The sequence below is a fragment of the Falco naumanni genome, chromosome 3 (genome assembly GCF_017639655.2).
Source record: "Falco naumanni isolate bFalNau1 chromosome 3, bFalNau1.pat, whole genome shotgun sequence".
Taxonomy (NCBI): Eukaryota; Metazoa; Chordata; class Aves; order Falconiformes; family Falconidae; genus Falco; species Falco naumanni.
The window spans coordinates 117985542-118013385 of record NC_054056.1 but is presented as its reverse complement, the minus strand read 5'-3'; the positions used below and the strand labels follow the sequence as shown (position 1 = coordinate 118013385).

Genomic DNA, 27844 nt, shown 5'->3' with positions numbered 1-27844 from the left:
AGAAGGAAAAGAATTACTATCGATTTCTTAAGCTGAAGTTCAAACCAGCATAGATAAATTTACTGTAAAAATGTTAATATTGACAATTCAATCAATGGCTCATGGTTACTCAGGGAAATTATGCACTCGCTTTTTTCAAGCCTGATGCTAGCAGGACTCAGGTGACAACCCGAAGACAAACTGCTGTGATAGTCTACGACACAGCTGGCAGCCTTAGGTCATAAAAGGCTCCAAGGACTGAATCCACGTTGACACAGGACTAAAAATTGCTCATTCTTTTACAAGGCTAAAATCCATATTAGCTAACTGATAACAACATCTGCTATTAACTGGTCTCTTGTGATTAGCAAATATGTATCTCAGTGGGAGTACTACCAAATATTCCTTTTAGAAGCTATTTATCAAGTCCTAAGTTCTTCTATGAATTTCTTGATACTGCTTTTCACAGCCATTGAGATACACCAAAAGCAGCTCGCGCTCTACCAGTATGGAGCCTGTAGCTGGTGAGGAGGCTTCTGACCACGTATAAATTCTGTGCCAGCAGAACTGAAAGAGCTGATCAAAGCAGCAATATATGTCCAGGTACTAAACAACTACTACAAGGTTAACCTAGAGGAACCAAATAACATAAAGCAGAGGCTCGGATGGAAGTAAAGTGAAAAATCAGGGTACTCACTCGGTTTTTTGAACAACAGGGAAGCTTCCAAGTCGTACATAGGCGCTCTGAATTCCATTTTCTTTCATTCCAAAAATCTGTTTCACGCTGAACGAATCCATCAGGTCAAATCCTGTCCATAATGGAAGTGTAAATACCAGACATTGATCAGGCAGTGGGCCATGTCTTCAATGTACTTAGCTATCTATCTTAGCACACAAACACTACACTTCAGAGATTAACCTTGCTCTTGTTGGGAAAAGGCAGAACAAAATTCCGGCATGGTCTAATCTGCTTAGTCCAAAACCTCAAAACTAAGCATAAATTCAAACTGTAACAAGTCCTGGAAAGACTAGAACAGAGTTCTCCAGAAATCAATAGTTATTGGTCGCACTGCCACAACACCTTGAAAATGCTGTATAATTCATTAATCCACATGTAGAAAAATGCCCCGGTGCAGACTGAAACTTATTCATAGAATCACGGAATCATAAAACAGTTTGGGTTGGAAGGGACCTTCAGAGATCATCTAGTCCAACATCCCTGCCATAGGCAGGGACACCTTTCGCTGGGTAAGTTTGTTACTCAAATCCCCATCAAACTTGACCTTCAGCACTTCCAGTGATGGGGCATCCAACTTAGACTACCTCATTTGCTTTCAGGATTGGATAAAGCACACAGGCAGATCATAATAGGATTTTTTCTTATTCAGGCTATGCATTCGCAAACTGCAAATTTCTTGATATATTTTTCATTAAGGATGAAGAAGGGTTGTTCTTTGAGAAATGCCACGCAGGTCCAGAGGAAAGTTAAGCCCTAGGTGTGTCAGAGTCCACATTCAGAATCAGCAAATTGTTTTGTTTTAGTCACACTATTAATTTCTTCTGTGTCAAGTTCAGATATTGCCTCCACTTTCCTTAGAAGGAGCTGTGAAACAAACTAATTAATGTTCACAGAGCATTTCACACAGGCTTCATCTGGCTAAATGTCAGCTCTCAAGACAGGGTAATAACAAAGACTCTCATTCAGTTAGGCACAGGGAGTCAAATACAGGTGGCTTCTAGGGAAAGATTAATATACTAAAACAGAGGCCAAAGTGCATGTTTCTCTCCATTAACATAAAGAAAGCTTAAGCATGCTCAACCTCACCTACTAAAGGTCTAATAGCTGGTGAGATAACCTACACTCTTAGATAATCCATTGCCAAGCAAAGCCTGTGAAGGTTATGGAACACTGGTTGCTGAAGGATTTCAGTAGCATTACACAAAATATGGCATCAGGCCATACACTCAAGAATGAAGATCTCTGCCGAGGATGAGATGCATCTCACCTAATTCTAGCTGTCTGAAGAGGAGACATCTGATGTATACAGGTTGCTTCATTTCGCTTGTGGGTCAGCAGAGAAATACAGGAGTCTCGAAGAGCACAACTCATCACACCTGTCTCAGACCTACCTACAGACAGGCTGAATCACTCTTTGGCAGTGCCTACCTCCTTCCATTCAGCAGAAAGGGAGCTGTACAGACAGTAATTTTCAGACTGCTGAAGTTGGGTGAGATATATTCTACTTGTAGGGCATGCCATCCATTTTGTGCAGTGAATGAAGCAGAAGTCAAGAGGAAAAATATGTTAACTAATCACACGTGACTTATATTTACATTGTCTCTTTAGCCATCAGGATTGAATAAAGGTTGCAGATTTTTAAATTCAGACTAGCAATATCTTAAGTTTATTATCCTGACCATTCATGGTAAGAGCCTCCTTAAACAGATACCATTCCATTTTTAAGTGGGAGAAAAAAACAAACAAGCCCAAAACGTTATCATTTGAGCTGAGAGATTAGTCAAGGCAGACTGTCCAGGTGGACAGGAAAGAAGAAACCTAGGGAAGCTTCCTGATTAATTTGTCCTAATACTATTTCAGCTGAATGACAAGAAAATACATCTAGCATTTAATTATTTATTATTATTATTTTGTTTATTTAATATGCCTGGAAACACTTTGGATGGAGTATGTTCCCTTGTTGACTTTAGGACTGGAACTGGGATTGTGAGGGAGACAGCATAATGCTTTTAATTCAGTCTTGAACCAAAACATTAATGTAAAAAACTGGCTATGCTGTAATTATTTCTTCAGTAGTTGAATAGGATTTTTCACCTGGCACTGGCTGGCTGCTAACACTGCAGTGGAAACAGCCCACTTAGATCTTTCCCCAAACATCTTACTGGCCATTAAGTTTGTCATACAACATTTCTAGGCTGGAGTGATAGCAGAAATATGGGCTGTTCACTGGGTCTTCCACCACCATCGAGGGACCATATTGCCAGTGCCATAGGGAAAATGAGATCCTACACATAGTTGCCCAATTCTTTGCACAAGTGAAGGTAAAGAACATACCTGCCTAAATTAGCAAGGACAGAGGTAGTGTTACCTATTGCTCCATGCTGAACCTCAGGATGAAAGGCAAGAGTTTCCTGGTCCCAGCTGTTTTGATTTAAAAGGTGGGGTTTTGTGTACCAGGGCAGGTGTGGTTTCCCAAATGGCTTATAAACTATTTAATCACTAATGTCATAAATCTGGCAATTAATAAGATGAATAATGCTCTTTGATCATAAGCCTCCTACTTCATTATAGCTACTAAAACAATATGGGGCCACTGAAACTCTAACATGATTACATCTTCTGAAAAGGAGCACACCCTAGTCCATTAACATTAAAATTAAAATAGTGACCTGAAAGAGAAGCTCAGATTCCTAACAGCATACTTGGCTTGAAAAGCAATTTCTTATGCACTGCTCTGCTGATCAAATCAGCCGAATGTCTTTACTTGCGAATAATAACTCCCTTACAGGAACCAGCCCATTTTTCCAGAATCTGAAAATATACTCTGCCTGTTACATGGACAAGATGGCAAAACCTGGCGCTGGACAATTTCTACATTATCTAACTAATATGCCAACCAGATTCTCTTTTCCAGGAAAGATGCCCACACTGCACCCAACCACACCCTAAAGTGTGGCCAAAGGATGAACAAAGAGCTCTGTTCTTGTCCAGTAGTGTTATGATGTTTGTTTCCAGATAATTATTTCAAGACCAGACTAAAGGGGCCATGGTTGGTTGCCCTGAGTATGAGCTGGATTTCTGCCTGGCTCCATTAAAGATCTGATCTGGATAGCATGGTGGCAGCTAGTGTGCGTGTTAAGATTTTCCTGTCTTTCCTGTGCTCAGGGGCAAAAAAAAACCCAAACAACCCAAAATAAAAAAGTACCCAAACCTAGAAAACCAGAGCAACAAAGGGAAGTTTGAATAGCCAGAAAACACAGCAGTGTGCACATTTGGAAAGTCTTTTCAAAGTAAGACAAAGCCATTAACTTCTTTAGCCTGAAGAAACCTTCTGAGAAAAGTCTCCTGCCTTACATTCCCAGGAGCCCAAGATAACACTCACAGGGGCAACCACTGGGTTGCTTCTAATTGTGAAAGTCTGTGGTGAGACAGCAGCCTGGAGGGGAATGTGGAAAGCAGGTAAGAAAGGAATCAGGAAAGGCACTGGACATCAGAGACTCAAGTGATGTGTCCAGAATATATTCCTTATGGAGGATTTCCAGACACAAGCACTAAATATAAAACAAAGCAGCTTTTGCAGGAAACGCTCCATACTCTAGTTTTGCTTAAAAGCTCAGCTGAATTATCAGCCCAGTTCAATGCATTGATGGAGTATCACCAATAGCCAAGGTCAGGGAGGTTGCTATCAGCTGCCGGTTCTCTGAGACTTCTAAAAATAGCAATCTGTATTGCCTGTGATAAAATAACGTATTTCACTTTTACTGGAGAGAGGTCCATGCAATAAACTTTATGGTAGACTAGTGCAGTGTATAAATTCCTAGGAAGAACAGTATCACTTGAGAGCATTTCAGCAAATACATGATCTTATCAATTTTGTTGCCTAACACTTCTGCAGTCTTGAAAGTTAAGCAAGCTTTCATGGATTGCCTGTGTCCACAAGGAAAAGGAAAAGCCTGTGTGCTCACTAGGTCCTCAGCAACCCTTTCAAGTCATCCAGCACGGTGTGCAAGGCTATTACTGCTATAAAGAGCCCTCATTTTTATTACCTTAGTCACTTTCTGTGCTAATACATACTTTAAAAATTACAGGAAAAATATGTCATAATACCACATCCTAAAGTTAAATAGTGCATTTAACCAGCTGTGTCTGGCAATTAGTTACTTGAAGCCAGGGTGTAAATGAGGCTTATTTTTCTTCTACTGTATCTAAACCTTTGGCATCTTTATCTTCCACAATGCTCTAGGCTGAAAACAGCTATTTCTGGACAGAAAAGATATGTCTCAATTCAGGGATGAGATAGAAGTGTCCAGATCCTGAAGGAGAGACTTACTACTTTATTCAGCATATGTTGCTGCTATTGTTACAGTAGCCATCATCTGCTACAGCATTTTTGCTGTTCCTGACATTCCTTTCTCCACAGGGAAGGAAATCTGTGTGAGTATCAGATTTTAGGGGTATTTTTAAGAGCTCACTGAAGCCTCTGTCTTCAAGGCTCTTCCACAACATCAAGATTACCCTCATCTCTACCAGTATATCACTGCCCCAACCACAGTTTCATCTGGTGACAAGAAGCAGTATTTAGGAGGAGGTGAGGTGCACACTGATGCTCTCACCCTTCAGTGTCCTAGCCTTTCTGGCATGCTGGCAGGAGGCAGTCAGAAAGTGCTTCTCCTCTTTCTTGATGGCCAGCTGCTTAGGTTGGTGAGCTGTCTACGATAACAACACTGGGGTCAATGTCAAAGAAGCCAGACACAATCTTCATATTGTTCCAGCATCCCTGTGGGGCACACAGGTGCTGCTTGTTTGCTCATGGCAATCCAGACAACAGGGAAGGTCAGAGTCCTGCAGCTCAGGTACGGTTTAGACCTGTCTCATTGTGGATGATTGTAAAACGGCATTTGAAAGAAAATCTTTCATGGGACTAATTTTTTTCGACCATCTCTGGCTGTCAAAAGAAGTAATTTCCAAAGACACAACGGATAAGAATTCTCTCTTCTTGCACAGTTTTATTCAATTCTAGTTCACCTCTCCAGCAAAGACAAAAAAAGGAGCAGCTTATTTTCTGCATGGATAATTCACCCCACATCCAGCTCAACAGTTTGATTCAGCAGCATCAGGCAGCAGTGGTTATCTGACTTATTCCCAAGGCATGAAAGACTGAACCTCTGGAGGAACAAACCAGAGAGATTTACCGGTTGCTCACAAGCCCTGCATGAAGTAGGGTGGGGATGACTAAAGGGGTTGCACAAGTCATCAGATATATTAATTTGCTATATTTTACAAGCAGCTTGCAAGGGGATTTTGGAGCTATAAAAATTTTCTAAAGCCTACAGACTAAAAGGATTTGAGAGCGTTTTAAAAAGGTTCTTGCTATTAACTAATTGACTTTGGTTTCCACAGATGTTATAGTTGGGATTTAAGCAGCACTTCAGGCTGGCCTGACTTCTCACCAGATCCACCAGGTTTCAGTGAGGAGAACAGCTAAGAGCTTAAGTTAATAATGAGGCTTTGTTGAAGCACAAGGAACAGCTCTTACACAAGCATGAAGCCTACTACCTTCCAGGTGATATTCCATGAAGTAGTTTAGAGGACACTTTAGATGGTGTCATTTTTAAAAATTTATAAACCAGATTTACCCCTGGTACATGATGCCACCACTCAGGCTGTTGGTTTACTGATGCTGGTTTGCTTCCTCTGCGTCATGGCACTGGGAGACAATTTCTGCTTTTCCTTGGCCCCAGCAAAGGAGCAAACCACGAGAGTCTCATGCAGACCACAAAAAGAGCTTGATCTCAGCTCAAGCATGAATCCACATTTGGGATTATGAGAAGCAGAAACAATTCTTGAGGCATGTAACAGAGTTATACCTCAAAAAGGAGGAAGCTTGGAGAGGCAGCGAGGCAGGTGAGCAGGCAGTCACCAGGCTGAACTCTGGGACCACTCTGTGTCAGAAACATCAGCCTAAAGCTTCGGTCAAAAGCAGAGGGGACAGATACAGTATTTGGTACCCTCACACAGCAAAGATAACACAACACTTCAGGAAAGATAAAAAGGCTATAAAACCAATAATAAAATTAGGCCAAAGAGACAGTATGAGAGAGAGGACAAAAGCACAAGCAAATGCACAAATACACAGCTACAGCCATCCCACCTGGTGGAAAGGGCTGTCGTCATCTAACCCTCCGCCTGCTGCAAAACCAAGAAATAAATACAAGCCCACAGCAGCTGCCTCTGAGGCAGCACCTTTCAACACCTGATCTCACGTTAACAACACTCCACTGTATGTTCTGTTTAGCTGCATCAGTCTGCTCATTCTCTCTTACCCATTTCCCTCTCAGTTTTTGGACAGTTGCAAGTGGCATATTGACCAACACTGAAAGCTGTTTTTTACACTGAACTCTTTGCCTCATTACTGAAGTCTTTTCTGTGTTGAAGTCATTCTCCATTTTCTCAGTGATGGACATCTGGCTTAGTGCCATGAGCCCTCTTTCAGCTCCTTTCCTGCTCCAGTGATTTACAAGATTAAACCGAGTTCATTATTCCTTTGATGTCCTTATATGCCAGATAGGCTTGCACCAGCTGAACTTACCAGGACTATTTGTATTAGGTTCTGATTTTAATTAGTTCCTCTATTTTGAAGTCCTCTTTTGAGTTCCTCAGGTGTTAAGGTGTTTTGTGTTCCTCTGGAAAGCCATACAATGGCATAACTGCAAACTCATCGCTTGGGATAGCAGTGGGGAGCAACCTACACTTATTTGAATAAAGGTTTTGTTGGTAGCACCCAAGAGGACTCTACGCATATAGCTGAGAACACAAAGAACAGCAGGTAAGTGTTTATAGACCAGAGTGGAAGGACTGATGAAACAAATCCTACTGCCTGCTCATACAACAGGCTAGTATTATTGTTAGGGTAAGAAAAGGTATTTGAGGAGAAACACCTTACTAAAACATAACCTGCTATATTCTCCTTGTAATGCTACTATCTGGGCTACAGGAAAGCCCCACAAATATGTTATTCATGAAAATAAATATATTCCTATTAATTTTAGGTGCTATGAGCAAAGCCTGATATGAAAGCAGGTAGAGACTGGTCTCTAAGAGATCTGGTCGTTGCTTTATGCCAGATAATCAGTACAAACCAGGTTAGACCTACAGGTGTACCAAAATCTGGCCACATCTGTCATCAGCATTCACATCAGACTGATTTAACTCCAAGAATTGGGAGGAGTTTACTGAAATTGTATATGCATGTCCTTCCCATCATGTGTGCACAACGGCCAGAAAGCTTGCACTGATGAAGACTCTATGGGATAGTTTCTCCAGGCCCTTTTTTTTGCAGTAGAATTTTCTTTCTGAAGTAGAATTAATCTAAAAAATTTGGACCAAGAATTATCTAGAAGTACCTCATGTTCAGACAGTCTATTAGTCCTTTTACAGCCAACAAATTGGTTGCTTCTTGGGCTATGAATAGTGAAAAGTTGAATTCATTTCCTTTTCATCAACCTCAAAAGCACTGGAATAAGAAAAAATTCTGGCTTGTTTAACTTCTGGGAGAAAGCCAACAGTAGTAGTTTTTTTTTTAAAAAAAAAAAGCCTTTAGGGATAGATTTATTTTTATTCATTTTTTTTTCTTTTAATGTGCAGGTAGATCTGGATACTTCATGTAGATTTCTCTGCATGGTTAACCCTTGTTAAGTCTTTTAATTGAACACAGAAGTCAAAATTTGTCACTGATGGGTGTCCTGGTTTTGGCTGGGATAGAATTAATTTTCTTCTTAGTAGCTAGTGCTGTGTTTTGGATTTAGGATGAGAATAATGCTGATAGCACATTGATGGTTTTAGTGGTTGCTATGAGATGTTTATATTAACTCAAGGACTCTTCAGTTTCTCAGGCCTTGCCAGCAAGATGGCTGGAGGGGCACAAGAAACTGGGAGGGGACACAGCCAGGACAGCTGACCCAAACCAGCCAAAGAGGTATGCCATACCATGGAATGTCATGCTTGGTATATAAACTGGGGGGGGTCAGCCAGGGCCTGTGGATCTCAGCTCAGGGACTGGCTGGGCATCAGTCAGTGGGCGGTGAGCAGCTGTACTGTGCATCACTTGGTTTCTTGTGTCCCTTCACTTTGGATTTGACTCCTCTCCCCTTCTCCATCCTTTTCATTATAACCGTTATTGTCATTATTGTTATTATTGTTCTTTCATTTTTATTCTATTTCAATTGTTTTTATCTCAACCCTTGAGTTTCACATTCCTTTCCAATTCTCCTCCCCATCCCTCTGGGTGAGGGGGAGTGAGTGAGTGAGCGGCTGCGTGGTGCCTAGTTACTGCCTGGGGTTAAACCATGACACTGGGACTCAGACCAGGTGAAGACTTTCACATGGATCGCTCAGCTGTTATCATTTTTTTGCTTGCAATAGCAGATTCCAAAATAATTGCCCCATTCTTTCTCCATGTTTCTTGATGTCTTTGAGCAGCTCAGCTGAGCTACCTGCTCCAAGGTACCTGACGCCTAGCATTGGTCACATTATTCACAGTGTCAGAAGTCCACTGAGACCCATGATATTGGGTACTAGCTATATCTCTGAGCATATTAGGAAAAAGATTAATTTATAACATGGAGGTTTTATTCAAAGAACTCGTCCCAGCTCTGCTGGTGACAGCGTGGTTATGCATATTTTGCTGGATACTTGAGTGTTTCCGGGCTCCTAGTCCAGATCATAGAATCATAGAATGGTTTGAGTCTAAAGGGACCTTAAAGATCATCTAGTTCCAACCCCCTGCCATGGACAGGGACACCTTCCACTAGACCAGGTTGCTCAAAGCCCCGTCCAGCCTGGCCTTGAACACTGCCAGGGATGGGGCACCCACAGCTGCTCCGGGCAACCTCTTCCAGTGTCTCACCACCCTCATAGCAAATAATTTCTTCTTAATGTCTAATCTATATCTACCCTCTTTCAGTTTAAAATCATTACCCCTTGTCCTGTCTCTACAGACCCTACTAAAAAGTCTGTCCCCATCTGTCTTATAAGATGCACATTCTGGTGACACCCTACCTGCCATTGGGGTGACTGTAAATTTTCACTTCCCAATTCTTTAGTTTCTGTAGAAGGGAAATTCCTTGGCACATAAACTGAAAAGAAACCACCACAGGTCCCCACACTGGGTAACCGGGGGCGCTGGACACCAGGCATGCAACATTGCACATCTAACGCACAGGTTAAAGCCAGCCCATAGGACTGCAGCAGCTACACTTAGATCTGTACTCACAGGTGACTTATTAGTAACTATTTGCCTGCTTGACGCGGTTTTCTTGGAGTCCTTGAACATGGGTGAATTGTTTGGCAACCTCTGAAAAACTTCAGAGACACTGAAGTGTCGTGATCTAGGCTATAGTGCTGAGATTAGCTGGTGCACAACACACAGACTCCTAGAAAACAAAGTTAAAAGGAGCTTGCTAAGGTCACCTGCACTGAAGGTATCACATCTACCAGCCCAGACAAATCCACCCCACAGCACAGTTACAGCCATTTCCTCCAGCTCACAGGAGACTGAACTGACTCTTGCAACCACGGGTCAGCTGTTATTTTCCCTATTTATTTCTCATGGAGATACAGCAGCTACAGCCAGATGTATGTAGCTCAGGAACCCGGTTTCAAATTCAACTCTCCAGATCCTTAGAGAACGTAGAACATTAGCACTCAAGGCAGTGCTAATTACTCTCGATGAAATTCTATATGAGCAGCTTCCTAGGGCAAGTGTGTGGGGGAGGAGGCAACGAGAACCCCTGGCCCCAACCACCATTATCATTACCTAGTGACAGGGCAGTGAAAACCATGACAGCAAAGTGACTGTGCCATGGCACAGCAAAGCTTCAACCTTCCACCCCATGTCCCATGCATGTCAGAGCTGCAGCCAGTCCTACCTCTATGGGTATAAACTTGAGGATGGAGAGGAGAGCAGCTGACACCCACACAAATAGCTAGCTTCACCATCCCTGTGTATGTGCAGTCTTTTGTAGAGGAATGAAGCTGGGTTAATTAGCATTGATAATATACAGCTGTGGGCTGGCTTCAGGGGCGGTGGGTTGGCTGATGTTGATAAGGTGCAGCTGTGGCTGGTTAAGTTAAGATGTTGGGCAGCCAAAGAAGAGAGAGCGGGAAGAAGCAGAGAGAAAAGACAGAGAGAGTGCGAGCCTACCCTGGGCGAGGAGGGGCAAGGAGAAGGCGGCAGAGGGACTGGCATGAAGAGTGTGTTGGTATGAGATGGTAAAAAGACCTTGTTGCAGCCAGCTAGTTTGGAGAGTGCTGTGACAGTCTGCTGGTGAGCACCATGTCTGTGCAGCTACTGTCTGAAGACAGTGATCCGTTACAAATCTCCGCAGCTATTCATGGATTTTCCACTTGCCTCTCAGGGCTTCCCAAGGAGCCTGTGAGAGGGACAACACAGACTGCCAAGTGCAAAGAGGGCAATATGCCCATCACACAGGCACCACAAAACCACTGTTGTCCCTGGGAGGACATTGGTCTAATGTGCTCGTCCTGCAGGTTCAACAGCCAGGACACTCCAATTTTCTCCTGCTACCACGTGTTTTAGTGGGCAAATATAAATAGTCCCAGGGATATTGTAATTAGCTAGTGAGTCACCAGCATGTCTGGAATGTGAACCCTGTGCTGCAAACTGCAGGACACTGGAGACATACTGACAGTTAAACACAGACACTGCCATCTATAATTGTAGGGTACTGGCTTTACAACCAGGGCCTCCATCGCAAAGTGCCCAAAATCTTTTATAGAGCTACAGAAAAACACAGAGGTCATAAATATACTGGCATTTTGCTCGTTTGCGCATGGAGGTTTCTGAGACAGGGAAGAGAGTTAGAGGCTGAGGTTAATCTGTGATACAACCCATAATGTGATTTCTGCTGTTATTCATACATACAGCCTGTGTGGCTACTTAGGAGCTAGTGTCAGGGCTTTTATGTTCCGTCCTTGTTCCCTTAACACCATCCAGTGTGGGATGTATAGTGTGATCCGGGGGTTGGAAATATCCCTTCCCAGGGTTAATTTTTCTCAGCACTTTATGGAAACCATTGCAGGTCTTTCTTTACTCCTGTGGCAGATGCCCTCTGAAAAGCGCAGTCAGTATCTGTTGAGGAATATTATCTCCGTTGGTGAATAGTGTTGAGAACTAGAGCTCAGCCCATTTTTAATACTAAGGATCATCCAAATTTCTGCAATCAAATCCCATGTCCTGCAGGTCTAGTTTAAAATACAAATAATTTAAATGTGAAGTTTTAAAACCTCAAGAATAATAATTCATTTTCAATAACTTTCATGTGTTGCTTCAGCGCAATATAATGGTTCATAAAAATACACAAGGGGCACATCTTCACAATGCAAAATGTTATCATTGTGTTCTCCTGTCTGGTCGTGATTAATAGTAAGCCATGATCCTTTGTTAAATGCTGATGGAACCGAAGTGACAATTCAGCAACATAAGAGGTATGAAGCATCACAACTGAGGTTTTATTTTGAATACTTCAGGGCAGATGAGTTAAACCCTCTTATGTCTTCATTTCTCTACTCAATAAAAAACCTTCATGGTACCCACAAGGATGCTGTGAGAACTTTGTTTAAAGTACCATCAAGCATTGCTTTAAAATATCAGACTTTCTGGAAGAGAAACAGTGTTTGTCCTGGTATTCTAACCATTTTTTTTGCTTTCTTTCAAAATTCCCTGTGTGATTTCTAATGCACGCAGAAAACTTTATGTTCTGAATTTACATGTTATGACCTGTTAAGCAGATGCCACTTTACCACCAAAAATTTGTATCAGAAGTAAAGCTGCCTGTATACTCCTACCTCACACAATGCTATTTCACTGTGGCAGGCCTTACTGAATGCTACCGCTAGGCATTTTTTATTTAAGTGCTATGATACTAGAGGGTCATAGACTACAGTCCTCTGCTATTGAGAGAACTTCTGACCATCCATCGCTGTTTATTTGTCTCCATTTCTACTACTTCACCGCTTGTTCCAGTACTTCATATCTCTGACAGTTTGAAACCTTCTTGTAGTGTCTTGAATGTATCTCTTAAACAGTCGATATCCTTTTCTTCTTACATTCTTTGTCCTTTAGCTTGAGTGATTCCCCTATCGCCCTCCTGCTATTCCCCTGATCTATTTGCAGAAAGCAATAGTATCTCCCCTTTCCACCTGTACACTAAAAGATTAACCAAACCCAGTTTTTTAATCTCCTGTTTAAAAATAGCCTCTCTGGTTGCTGAACACACTAATAGCTCCTCAAGGCTGAATCTGTCTTTCCTGGGCTAAGGAGGTCTGAGCACACTTTTCTAGATAAGCTGTAACTAAAGGCCTGTCCACTCTCAGGAATTCTTCCCTATCTCTAAAAGACCTGCTTTACCTTATCCACTAATGACCTTTGCCTTTTTCCCCAGCTGTGCAGCACCGTGACTCACAAACATCTGCTAAGACATCATCAGTTTTCAGAGTACGAGTTTACAGCACAAAGTCCTGTTATTAATCCATATGTACCATAACAAACCTTTTAAACTAATAGTCCCAAGTCGGTTGGGAAAATGCCCAGGTTTCTGCGGCAAACCAGTTCATCCTTCAAGGATATTCTGATCCCAATCTATATAGTAGAAACTCACAAAGACCCTGAGGAGGTCCACCACTGTCTGTCCTCCACTGTCTGTCCTCTGGTTTGTTATTCCCTTTCCTAGAAAATTCATCATTATCTCCCTGCTAGACAGTTTCTGGCTCACTTTACAACATTTATTAATCTATATTGTTTTTCACTTTAGCTGTGACTTTCAATACAGTACTCCAACAAATGCCTGCTGAAGTCCAGATAGATGAGATTTACTTCATTTGTTTTCCCTAAAGAAAAAAAATAATCACCTGTCTTTTAAAAGGAAAATATCACATTTATTCTTTTGGCTCTTCTCCAACTCATAATATGGTTTTTCATGCAGATATTCATCTGATTATGCATGAAGCCATCCTCCCTACCCTCACCCCTACTCTCAGCCTGCGACTTAATGGAATCCCACGCATCTTCCACCTCTCAGTCACACCATTGGTTCCCTTGATCTCCCAAAGTTTGTCCTTTTATAGCTCATTTTATGATTTAGCTTCTGTTTTTTCTTCTACTAATCCAGAGTGACTCAATTCACAATCACTTAACTACAGACACAGGCTTGAAGGTAGCAGGTCACGCTGTAACTTGTATGCAGGTAGGGTATACAGGAAAGGGCTGGCATTGCTAATGTTCTGTGCTTGGTGCATTTCACCCAATAAAAAGAAAAAAAAAAACTGCAGAAAGACTTTTGTCCCTCTTACCTTCAGTTCTGACATCTTTTCCCTGTCTGAGAGAGGGAAGAGGCGTTTAATCTGTCTTTCCTTTTAGTACAGCCTTCCCTGCCTCCAAAATGAGATTTACTGCAGCTTCCACTCTATAAGGCTGCACTTTGCTTCCATCTGGAAAGAAGTTTGTGCAAGATGTAGTTCACTATAAAGTTCTGTGTTAGGAGCCTGCTGGGCCACGAGGAATTTTGGTTGTCATTAAGCTTCCAGGTGGAGTACAAGACACAGGTGTGAACTTCAAATAATTGAACGTATGAGCACCTGGGTAGCAGAGGAACAGCCTCCCCCTCAGTGCTGTCACCGGTGAATCCACAGAAATCCCAGAGCTGACCTGCTCTCGCAAGTGTGAGGGAGCAGGAGGCAGGCTGCTCCTCAAAACTGAAGCGCGGTCCTCTTTGGGGCAGAACAGAAAAGCCTTTCAGCAACAGCTACCAGCACAACACAGTCTTTTGGCAGAGGAAACACAGCGCTCTAAGCTAACAGAAATTTTCCAGTTACTTCAGCTGGGAGAAGGAAATGATTTTCTGTTGGAACTGGATCCAGGGACCCCGAGTCTTCAGAAAATGCTATAGACTACATAAGGTGTACATAAGGAGTGAAACAGCATTTTGGTCCTATACTGATCCATCTCCAGCAGCACAATGACCCTTAGCAGACCCAGAATATCCATTCAATTTTTTTTCTAGAGAAGAGGAATACATTTTCCTAATCACTAGGAACAGGAAGAGAAAGAAATTGTTGTTGTCTCATCATACAGGAGTAATCAGGAGCCTTCGACAAAACCTCTTGTGTTGGTGGAGAGGGGCCAGACATGTCACTTCAATTAAATGCTGTAACAATCTTGTTATTAGGTCACTGCACAGCACAGTGAACGTTTAAACTTTACAGTGAACAGAGGTTCCCTATATCAAATAAATAAATGTCCTATGCTATCTGTTTAACCAGCGGAACACACACGTTGCAATAAATGAAATTATTTTTAGATATTAGGGGAAAAAATATTCAGTGTGATAGTGGCAAAACTGGAACAGTCGCCCAGAGGACCTGTGGAACGTCCATCTGAGACAGTCAAAACCCAACTATACGAGACTCTGAACAACCTGTTCTAGCTGATTTGAGTACAAGGTTGGACCAGACGATTTCCACAGGACCCTTCCAACTTGAACTAGTCTACAGATCTAAGAGAGCAAAATCTTTTCAATTAAAACACTGAGTATTGACTGGCTTTTTAGGAGGGAAGTGGGATTTGAAGAAAAAAAGGAAAAATAAGTCCAAAATTTACAGAAGAGCATAAGTATATGTATACACATATATAAATATACATGTGTATGTGAATCTGTACCTCACTCTACTCAAAACTTTTGTGCCAGACCTGAAGTAGGATTCTTGTTCTTTACACTACACAACAGAAAATACATTTGTGAAGTCAGATGAAAGCACAGAGCCTATTAATTAACACTTGAATTAAAATTCAGACAAACGTGAACTAGAAATAGGCAGCCCTTTGCAACTCCATTCTTCTGGAAATGATCACATAGAAGATGATAGTCTGGGGAGGGACACAATCCTCCTACACATTTTGAGCAGCAGCTTCCACTGTAAGCAGGTTCATTCAGAATCAGCAGGGTTATCTGCTGAACAGCACTCCTGTTTGCACAGCCCGGTGACAGGAGGACTGTTAGAACAGGTTAATGCAAGACCTAGCAACAGACAGCCGTTGAAAACGGGTGTTTGGGGATTATGAGTTTGGGTCTAACAACCAGAAAAGATGTTACTACCCAGCATTATCGCAGGCCTAGATGTAATCAGACTGCAGCCAAAATAAGCTGCCTACAGACAGCACAGTTGGAACTGAAATTTTGTGCAGGCGGTGAAAATCCCCCAGTGAAACGAGGGAGTAGCAGAGCTGTCAAACCTTGACCATTTCTACTCATAATCAAATTGCGGAAGAGCCTCTGGCCTCCCACTGCAGTGACTTATGTTCTTGGGTCAGTCACAGATATTCCCAGTACATCCTTGATGGGCAGGTTTTCTCTGCCAACAGCTCAGTCTTGGGGGGCTAGAAGAGAGGCACAGCCCATGCGTGTATCTGACAGATTAAGTCCTTCAGCTGGGTGGAAAGATATATCAGAACTTAGAGAAAAGCAGAGATATCACCAGACTGGCTTTCCTTTTGATCTTTCACCAGCATTTCCAAAAAAGGTATTTCTTCCTGGGACTACTTTTCTTTTTTTTCTTCTTAGATAGACATATATAAGCATTTCTTCAGTGGTAATTCCAATTGTGCTTGGACATCCCACAAGAATCACAGCTCAAATAAACAGACATTAAATCTCACCAAATGTGGAGTGGTAAAAAAAAAAAGTAATCTCCAAGACTTACTGAATTCCTCTATCTACTACACTAAGCTCCAACGGCTTTTTAATTTGTTATCACATCAAAAGAAAGCTCATGATTAATTTGCTGTTGACTGTCAACAGATAACTTTTCCAGCCCTGCAGTTTCCAACATACTTCTCCATTACCGAATATGTATTGGAATAAGAAAATGCCAGCTAGTAAAGGTGTAATGAATCAGAACGTCAGACTAGAAATGTACAGTTATACTATTTCAGTTCCCAGAATACAGCAGAATAGTGTCTCTTTACCTGGAATCTCATCAGTCCCCCCACTGGTATGTTTGAATCGATCTCCTTCCACATGGACATTCGGACACAGGACATCTGAAAAGCAAAAGAACCAGTACAAAATTATCTCAAGTAAACACATCATTTTGGAAGCTGTGGAACTAACAAAGGCTGATCTCCTGGGGTTTATCCAACACTCGTACATGGTCCCCAAAGCAACAATACTCTTCCTAGTCTTTGCATGTCCTAAATACCTTTCCTCTATCCTACCCCCTAACCACACGCTGGGCAAGAGACTCAATACACTATGCCTGGTTTTTAACCACTTTTTGCTGACTGGTCAGTCAAGAAGACAAACAGAATAGGTGACCGGAGGCTTTTCCTCAGCTAGGACATCACTCCAGGTTTTTCTCTTTCAGCAGTCTGTAAATACACATGAAAGTCACAAAAACTTAAGAAAATACAGAGTAAGATTCCACTTTCAGATTGGTCGGAAGGGAAGTCCTGAAGGCCCAGGTGACAATGCGGTGCCACCCAAACTTTTCAGAAAGGATAGCTTCTTCTCAGAAAAACCTCAAACCTGAAGTGCTAAGGCAGGAAAGGGAATACAGGGCACAGAACGATCAAGTGACTTTAGCCACATCCAGGTCTCGTCACAAGCCAGTGCCAGAGAGAAAAAGCGAAGCCCACTCTCCTATATCTTACTGTATTACGTGTGATTGCCCTGTCAACACCCCTCCAGGAACATGACTATTTGTGCGTCGGCTCCTTGAGTCTGTTCAAGCAGCAAGCGGAGTTAAATATGATTAAAACTTGGAAGAATATTCACCCCTACACACAGGTTTCAAAAAAAGTAATGAAAATACCCAGCCTTTGTCAGGCATTTATCATGCTCCCAATTAGTGTCAACACAATTGCAGGTAAATGCTTTTCTGCAGAGAACTGTCTACCTATCCACCTCTTTCCTGCCATATCTTTGAAGTACCATTTATTTATGCTTTGTTTTCCCAGATCAATAGGTAATTGCACACTTGTAAACAATAGGGACAGATAGTTCAAGGAATCAGTTTAATGAGAATATAAAAATGAACTCCTGACTTTTCACCACTTGCACAGCCCCACATTTATGCCCTTTCTCTGATCTAAAGAACAACCAGGTGAGGAAAGCCGAGTCCCGTTCCTTTATTTGACCAGTTGCACACATGATAATACACATATTCTCTGTAGTTCTAATAGTCATCTTGATGCATGTGGTATTTGGCACCCTCTCCACCTGTGGTTTTTTTTTTGTTATTTATTATTTTATTATTTATTAGTACCTTATTTCTTCCGTATCACTAAGTGTTGTGCTCGTAAAGGAGCAGCAAGGGCCAACTGCTCCCTAAGGGATGGGGAGACAAGCCCAGGCAATGCCTTCACCGATTCTGGGCACAATCTCACAGGAGTCTCTGAAGACTTTCTGCAGCAGGTCTACCTTGAATTGTTTGTGAAGCTACATCCAAAATTATGAGATAAAAATTACTTTTCTGAGGACATTGCCAGCAGGTCTTTTATCTCTTCTGCTTCCTGACTCTGAGTAAAAAAATCCAATATTCCACAACGTTTGGTTAAGCCTAACAATAAAATCAGATAATTTTCCTGCTTTATTGTGCTAATGAATTTACGGTCCAGATTATCAGCTGCAGATGAGCCACTGTTTGCTCAGTGGAGAGAATGGGGACTGTAAAAGCCATTGCCAGAAGCCCCAACAGCCAACACAGAAATCAAACCCAGTCAAACACACGCAGCCACCCTTTTGCTGCAGCAGTGGGGGAGGCCAGAGACTGATTACTCATGCAAGTGTGTGTTATCTAGGGCATTTCAGATTTTGGTTGGATCATCTTTAGGGCTGCTGCTTCTACAGATAAAATTCAGAGTAGTCACTTATTTTTTTTCACCACACCAGGAATCAATACTGATTGATGCACATGGTCACTTTGTGTAAATTTTCACCAGAGGTCTCTTTTGCTCCCTGTTGCCTGTTGGTTTGAAAGCCAGGATACTTCACTCAAACCTGCCTGTATCTTAACATTAGACATGTGAAATCATGTGGTAGGTTCACCTCCATCAGAGTTCTCCACAACTTCCCAACACAACAGGGTACCTCTCCTCTGTGAGGTGAACTTTATAAGTTGAATTTTTTTTAAACCGTTAAGACTTGCAAGAGCCAAAGTTAGGCCACCTTTACTCCCATCCATAACCAAGCTGTACTGAAAAAAGATTTGCTTAGAAGTGTCAGAAGCCATGTGCAGATGTTATACTGATCATTTAAATTCTGGCTTTGCTCACAAGGAATGCTCTTTTTGTTACAGGCACTGAGTCAGTGCAGGAAACAGCACTTCTGAGCCCCAGTCTCAGAACTGGAAGATGTATGGCTATGCAGTAAAATAAGCAATGTAAGAAATCGAAACGAGCAAAATGTCCCCAAATAAAGAGTAAACAAATGGAAAGCATGAATAAAATCACAAGAATGTCATTCACCTCTGCTGCCCAGGCCTCCTGAGAGATACACAGGGAAGAATAAAACAGCTCAGACACAGCAGTGCACCTCTTCATGCAACAGGGAGGTAATGTCTGAGCTACAGATATATAAATTATCGTTCCAGTCTTTAATGGCATCACACACCCTCCACCAGGTCTGATTAGAAAGAACCATGGCTTCCTAGCAAGGAAGTATGAGCTTGTGAAATCTTTTAGCTCCTGGTTTGGAACCAGGATTGTACAGCAGACTCGTGTGCTTGGCCTTCATGCAGACCTCTGTTGCCACAAAACCCAGAAATGTCAATGTTAATATTTTTCTCTTCTTCCAGATCTGTTCTTTAAATCTCTTATTACCTTTTAAAGACCTGTGGCCTCACTTTGGCTTTCCTTCATTTTACAAATGTCCTGTCCTCCTTTTGGTTTCTCCCTTCCTGTCTGCATCTCAGACACAAGCATAAATAGTTCACAAGGGAAAGAAAATTATTGCAATGCTCCCTTTCCAGCCACAGCATAATTCACAAGGGCACAAAAGAGGTTCATGCTTTACCATCCAAGTTAGCAGCATGACTACTTGTGTGTCCAAAGGAGCAGCGTGCCCGATTGACAGCACATCCATGAGTCCCAACCAGCGGATCAGGTCTCATTGCTACACCCAGGGACAGGGTGCAGCAATTTCCATTAATAGGAAAAGCAAGATAAAAGCTGTTCCTTTCCTATGGAGCCTTTATATGAGACCTCTGATACAGGTGAACGTTTTAACATCAAAGAAGGTTGTTTACTCCTATTTTTTCTGCAGCTGCCAGGCCAGATTTTGAGCAAACACTCACTGTGCTGGGAGGATTTGCAGCAATAAGCATCCACCACAAATGGCAGAAGAAGTAATAAAATCTGCACTGCAGCTACATCTCTAGTAATTTACAAACATTTACGGATTGCTAGAAGAGAAGATACCGACTGACCTAAGCTTTCAGCCACTGGTCACTGTTATGTCCCTCTGGCCATGTAATTCAAAACTATATGAGTCTGCAGATGCTTTTAAATACATATTGTTTACAACTACTTCTTTGTCCTCAAGTTTATGTAATATTCTGTCAATCCTTTGCTTTACCCACAAATTCTATCAGCAGAAACTTTGCATTTATGTCCATGTGGCTCAGGGAAATTTTTAATAGCACCAGAATTGGTATATATCCCTTTTACAGTTGCACTAGAAATGACAACTTTCCACTGACACCTGCTATATGAGATCAGTCAGCTCTTAATCCATTGTGGAGTGTTACTTTTTAATGCAAATGTCATTCAATATGCAATAACAATGCCTAAGAATAAATATATTATACCTAGGTAGTTACCATATCAACAAAACTGTAACTGTCCACAGAAAGAAATTAGTTTTGTCAGAGATGACCTCTTTCTCATAAAATTATAATCCCCGAATAGGCATACACAATAATTCCCATTCTGCAGTACTTTATTCACTGGCTTCAATGTCAATTATTTTTTTGTGAGTGAGATCAGGCAAACTATATAACTATATGTATGAATAATTTTTCATTTTTAATAGCTTTATATTATCATAATTTCAAAGTCCCGTAATTAATGTTGTACTAGAAAGTTATACATATGTAAGTTTGCAGACACCACCAAGCTGTGTGCGTGCAGCTGATGCACCTGAGGCACGGGGTGCCATTCAGAGGGACCTGGGCAAGCTCAAGGAGTGGGTCCATGTGAACATCATGCGGTTCAACAAGGTCAAGTACAAGGTCCTGCACCTGTGTCAGGGCAACCCCCACTATTAATACAGGTTGAGGGATGAAGAGGCTGAGAGCAGCCCTGTGGAGAAGGACTTGGGGATACTGGTGGATGAAAAGCTGGACATGAGTCAGCAACGTGCACTTGCAGCCCAGAAAGCCAACCGTATCCTGGGTTGCATCAAAAGTAGGACGGCCAGAAGGTCAAGGGAGGGGATTCTGCCCCTCTGCTCTGGTGACACCCCACCCGGAGTGCTGTGTCCAGCTCTGGGGTCCTCAGTAGAGGGAAGACATGTTGGAGCTGGTCCAGAGGAGGCCACAAAAATTATGAAAAGGCTGAAGCACCTCTCCTACAAAGAAAGGCTGAGAGAGTTGGGGTTGTTCAGCCTGGAGAAGGCTCCAGGAAGACCATACTGCAGACTTTCAACAATTAAAGGAGGTTTTTTAAGAAAGATGGGGACAGACTTTTTACAAGGGCCTGTAGGGATAGGACTAGGAATAATGGTTTTCAACTAAAAAAGGGTAGATTTAGACTAGATGTAAAGAATACATTTCGTACAATGAGGGTTGTGAAATACCGAAACAGGTTTCCCAGAGAGTTGGTAGACGCCCCATCCTTGGAAACATTCAAGGTCGGGTTGGACAGGGCTCTGAGCAACCTGATTTAGTTGAAGATGTCCCTGCTCATTGCAGCAGGGCTTGGACTAGATGGCCTTTAATGGTCCCTTCTAATGCAAACTATTTTGTGATTCTATGATTCCCAGGTACGTTTCTTCTCTTTTACTATTGTTCTCTAGTAATCCAGACTTGCCAAAGATGACTGTAAGTTTTATTAGGATGGCTGGTGAATTTCTCAGAGTTGCTCGCTTCTTATCACCAGAAGGTCCATCCAGGGTTCTCACTTGGAACCTCATTTTCTTCCTCTAGAAACAGACTTCTCAGATTACTTACTCAGTATAACTTTGATTCTTGTGGCCTCCTTTTTCACTCTTTTCTTCACAGATCTCCAAATTGTTCAGAACTGTTTGCAGATCCCAGATCAGTGAGAAAAAGAGAACATCCAGTTCAGCCTTACACAAGCCTTGGTGCTCACTTAAGCACAACAGTCTTCTACCTGCCCTGCTCCCGGGGTGAACTTCACAGATAATCACAGGCACGTAGAACTGACAAAAGATGAGTCTCACATCCAGGACTCCATTTTTCCACCCTGATCCCTGTCCTGCCTTGTTGTAACCTACTACAAGGTCCTCTGGAACACAGGGGCATTTGTGTCTGCTGTGGGAGCTACTTAAATACAAATGAGTAACAGAAAATATTGAGAAAAATTACTGCAGTCATAGTGACCATTGAATCTCCAAGAGAAAGACATAGTGTGCATCTTTCAGAGAGGCATTCGATCACTTTGAAGCACTGGGGACATTTGCTTATGGAAAATGTGTCCTGAATGCTTTAAAAAGATGCTCACACATAGTGTCTGTGCACCTGGAAGGTCATTACTGGGTTTGATGAAATCAAATACTTAGAACCAGCATTCACAAAGTTACAGTTGAAAAGTAGAAATAACCTCTTCTGAGTGGTGCTTTAGAGAAAAACATAGGCAGAAACACTCAAAATTACCCCAAAAGGCTTAGTTTCTCCTGCAAGAATACACTTGCAGAGATGGCCTTAGTCACAGCCAGACTGTGATCTTTGCAACACTTTATTTCAGAGGGAACGCACCAAGAATTGATGCAACACATTGAGCACTGAGAAACTCTTACCTAATCTGAGCTATTTTAGCATCACCTATAGCGGTACTGAACGCCAGTTTTAGGATGGGGTATACCACTCTCTCTCTGCACTGAACGTTGATAGAACTTGAGTCTCTCTTTTGCAATAGATCCTTTACTGTAAAGAAGGTCAAGCTAAGCGAGGCAATTCCCATCATAAATATGGTTAAGAACCTGAATAATATGGGGTTCTCTGTCCTGCTCCGTATGAGTGTGAAACCCTTTGAATCCTGCTCAGCACTGAACAAGCTGATTTAGTTTGTATGTATGTACGTTTTTATGTCAAAAGTATGAACTGTTTGTTTAAGGAAGCACAATACAGTTTTCTGAAAGTGATCTAACTGCAGGTAACACCATTTTCTGTAAGCAAATCATACTGAGATCTGTTTGATCATAATGTGATTTAAGCCTCATTTCTACATATCATCCTTTAAAATATTCCCTATGAAAAAAATCCCAAAGCTGTCAAATATTTTAAAATTAAAAGAGACAGTATGTCTTACAGAGTATATGCACTGTAAGTGACATGTCAGAAGAGCATGTCAGCTCAGGAATTTTCACTAGCATTAAATTATCATTAATAACATTGTTATGAAACTGTAATAATAGGGCTGAGAATGTGGAAAAGAATAATATGAATTATCTGATAGTTTAAGTCTCTTTACCTTCAAGCCATTTCAAAAGAAAGTCAAGGAAGAGGGATAGAAAAAAAAAGGAAAAGCAAAAAAAGAAAAAGAGCAGAGAGAAAGCAGGGGGGGAGAGGGAAGGGAGGGAGGAAGGAAGCAAGGAAGGAAAATTAGGAGAGAAGAGAGGAAAAGCAAAAGAGGAAAAGCAAGGTAAAGGCAAAGACAAGAGGAAAAGGGCTAGTTTGACACACAAAGTCAATCTGCCAAACTCTCCCTTGAAACTGAAGCGAGAGATGATTGAAATCCTAAGGCACTTTTTCCTTTCTGATATTTCCTTTTTCCACCTCTGCACTGGCTTATACGAGGGGGACATGAGACTCTCCCCCCGCTGGGAACCCCAGCCCCAGCCTGCGCGTACACCTGCCTCGGGACTGAGCCGTAACGCAGCCAGACCCAAGGGGCAGGTAATGCGCGGGGGAACTGCACGGCCTGCAGCGCTGCAGGAGCTCACACCAACCGACCGTCACGTTCCCCCTGCACCACGCAAGTTTACAGATTGCCGTTTCTATTTGTACCATAGGAAAACCATAATTATTGGAAGAACTGCCTTCTCCATGAGTCCAATCTGAGTAGCTGTTTCTTAAAATACCCTTCTGAAGGCAACTCCCTCACTTGGAAAATCTGGTTAAATTCACGGCATCGTGTCTGTTCCAGCAATCCCTGCTTTAGCTTGGCCAGGAACGGTGTGATCCTGCTGCCCCTTAGGGCTTTCTATTCAGAAACCTTCCCTGTGAAGCCCTAAACACAAACTCCAGTTGCCTGAGGTCCTTCCTTTTGTCCTTAGGACTCTGCTGAAACAGTTTCTTCATTTTCATTTTATTCTTTCAAGAGTAAGTCAGTCCTCAGCTGCCAAGGGCTCCTCCAGGGACTTGTGTATAATGAATGCTGAACATGTGTAGCTGTCAAGTTACACAAGAATAAAGTAGAGAGGTGAGAATAGAAACACAAGGAGGTTAAAGCAAACATTATTTATTTCCATGTTTCTTTTTTACTTTTTCCAAACTGAGAATTTTAGGATTCCAGAATCTCAGCAGCACCCTGTGCATTGCCAGAGATTCAGCTACTCTCTGCATCTCCATCATTATTCCATTCCTGCTGCAGAAAGTCTCCAAGTTCTCTCAAAAAGCACGTTATTTCCAACCTAAACATTTGAGTTGCCTTGTCCTCTGACAGTGATCTTTAGCCCACCATAAATTCTATCAACAGATAAGGAAACAGTCTGGCAAATGCAGGACTCACTAATAGCTGTCTCCCCAAAATCTAGACCAGACTTTAAAATATTTACAAGGAATAACTATTTTTTAGCCACTGTTCAAAGATGAACTCTGAATCTTGTGTGCTTTTCAGAGCTGAACAATAACCTTGCAAGAGAGAGAGATGGGGGTGATGGGGGTGGGAAGGGAAGGGGGTTGGGCACCTGCATAGAGCAAGCTTCATTTGTTCCGTAGTTAATATGGCAATTTTTTTCTACATTGAAGCACATTTTCCCATTGAAGCTTACACTTAAAAGGGAAGGGCCTGGTGAGAAAATTTTTCCTCAAGTTAAGAAGATTTCATGAAAATAGTTTCTCAGAGGAGCTTTCTTAGACCCCATTAGCTCTGCTCTTCAATTACTTAGACGATCCACTGTGAAGCAGTTCCTCTAACACACTTAACTCCCTGCAGTCAGTTGATGACAAAAATGACTCCTATATATAGCACCACCTCTATTTGTTCTTTTTTTTTGTTGTTCATAAAACACTGTACAAGGATCTTTATGAAGACTCAATATTAATCTTTTTCCCACCACTCTTTTAAAAATACTTCTTTTGAAAGAATATCTCCACTCTCTGCCCATATTCACTAAATACTTTTGGCAAACGTTCATTGTCAGATATTCTTTCCAGGCAAATGAATCCATCCTTAAAGTGCCACCCACCCTTGGAAAGAAATTCATAAGGAAAAGAAACTGGCATATTTTTCAACTACAGTATTGGCACTGACAGTGTAATGATACTGCAATTGCTTCTATACTAACATCATAATTTGTAGCAAGGTATAGGTAAAACAGAGCATCACAGCAATTATGTGATTCCACCTTGCAGTTTAATACCTTACGCAATTCTCACTTCCTTTCTGAAATCACACTGTATCATCACACTGTGAAGTTTGAAGTCCATCACTGCCAGCAAATCCACCCATCAATGGCCACTGCAGCCAAGGTGGATTCTGTTTTTTTTCCCTTCAAATGATGCGTACATTGATCCTGGATGATGTCTCCATATTTGCACACCAAGGCACTCTGTCACCACAGTGATGGGCCTCATAAATGCTCACAATAAAATGGAAAGGGAATAACAAACCCACAGCACAACTTACAGACTGAGCAAACACAGCTACAGCCCACCCTGCTCCTCATAATTACCAATGCTCTCACATTTTTCCACTAAAACATTGTTCTGAAAATGCACCAACACCCAGCTGAACTGCTCTCCAGACCCCCCTGGCTGCTGAGTAGGACCCAAGTGACCGCAGTGGGAATGCAGATACCTATATTTGCATGGCTCCCTCCCCCTTTGTTCAGCAACGCAGCCAGAAAAGTAGTTCCTTGAATAACCATGCATTCAGTGCCTGGCACTCTTCAATAGATATTATATTCTATACAGAAGGCAATCAAAACTACTAATAGGTATTATACCCCAGACAGCATCCATGCAACATACATTTAAGGTCCCAGGCAAGAAGAGTCTCTTCTTTAGCTCCTTCTACAGGAACAGAGAAGCAAGGCTCCTTCAGAGGGCAATTCAGAGCAGAAACCCAATTTAGGTGTCCTGATTTACCCCTGCAAAAGTCACCCTCTTCCTATTGGTTACAGGGAGAACCTAAGGATATATGGTTCCCAAGTCAGACACCTATCAAAGGCACCACAGTTACATCCATCCAGTTAAAACAAGCATGGCTGGGTGCACTCCTGGGCAACGAGGCCAAGGCATGCTCAGGACCACGTCTATGTTAGCAAATGGTCTTAGTCTCCACAACAAGCGGCTGCTGACCATGGATACTGTCTGGCATGTTGTAAGCATCCACCTGGGCCCTAGAAACGTTCCAACAGCCTGTTAGCTTGCCGGGGCCAAACTGCGCCAGGCACCAGTGCAGATGAGAGCACCGCATTGCCCAGGAATGCTTCTGGCCACATTTATGGTTACAAGTTTAGATACAGCCCGTAAATGTCATCCTTTGCTAAGAGCTCTGTAATAAAGATCAAAAGTAGCCTCTTGGGCAAAAATGCTAAATTCATTTTATGGTCACAGGTCACTAATTTTTAAATGCACTCAGTTCAAACAAGTGGGAAAGGGGTTGAGTGCACAGCCAAGAAATGTTGTATCCTATTTAAGTAGGGACAGGGGAAATGCAGGGAGTTCTGGCCTTTGCAAAACACTTGAAGTACTTTTGAAGGTGAAAAAGGGGAAAAACTGTTAAATTATTTTCCTATACTTTGCTCCCTGTCCTGCCTCACATCAGAACTGCTCATATTAATGTGAAAAACATTGTTTTCCCCACAATGTAGCAGGCTGTGCTATACATTTGTGCCACCTTCTCATCCTGGATCCAAGCTTCTCTCTCTTCTCCTTTTATCATCATCCACTGCCTTTTTTATTTCTCATTTCTGTCTGTCCTGTGCTCTGGATCTTAATTGCAAAAGGGACCATCCTCCTACAGGTACTCACACCACAAGACCATACATGAAGTCACAACTACAGAACCCCACCAACACAGGGAACGCAGAACAGTCCAACAGCCCTACCTCCAGGTTGAGCCCATACGCCAACCCTCAGCCCATCTTCGGATGTCTCTTAACATTTCCTAGAGAAGCTCCCGAGTCTTGCTGAGGATTCATCTTTCCAAGAGATACCTACACTGCAGGCTTCACTGGTAGCCTCTGCCTCTCTAATGCACCCACACAAATGCAAGAAACCCGTTGGACAGATGACAGCAGACATATATTACCAAGAGGACTGATGTAATTAGCACCATTTAAGTGAGCAGCATACAGAATTAATTTGCACATGCTCCCACAGGGAATAAATGGCATTATGGGAACCATGAATATAGCATCAAGCCTCAGCACTTCCCAGCTAATTTGTTTGTGTGTGCCCCTAAACAAATACACAGACTGTGTGCCAAGGAGCTTGTCAGCAAACAGCACGAGGTTCTGAGGAAAGCAATTAGCAGCTGCAGCTCTTTCCACCCAGGCTGTGAGGTGATTGCTACTCTGAGGCACGAGTCCACCTCATTCTCTCTGGTTCTTCCATCTTGGGAAAGAGGTGAAGCTTCACTGAGCAAAGTGTGCTCGATCCCAGTGAACCACAGTTTCTTCTGAGTGGCTGATCATTGCCTTAGCA

The 27844-nt window shown here is 42.2% G+C and overlaps 1 protein-coding gene across 1 annotated transcript in view; it reads right to left on the bottom strand.

The window, feature by feature from the left end:
- COL22A1 (collagen type XXII alpha 1 chain) overlaps window positions 1-27844 on the bottom strand; it is a 237409-nt gene that overhangs the window by 149821 nt on the left and 59744 nt on the right. The window contains exons 4-5 of the mRNA XM_040588639.1: window positions 16758-16832; window positions 677-788 (exon numbers count right to left, since the gene is read on the bottom strand). Of these exons, the coding sequence (XP_040444573.1) occupies window positions 677-788; window positions 16758-16832 (187 nt within the window). The remainder of the gene's footprint in view (window positions 1-676; window positions 789-16757; window positions 16833-27844) is intronic.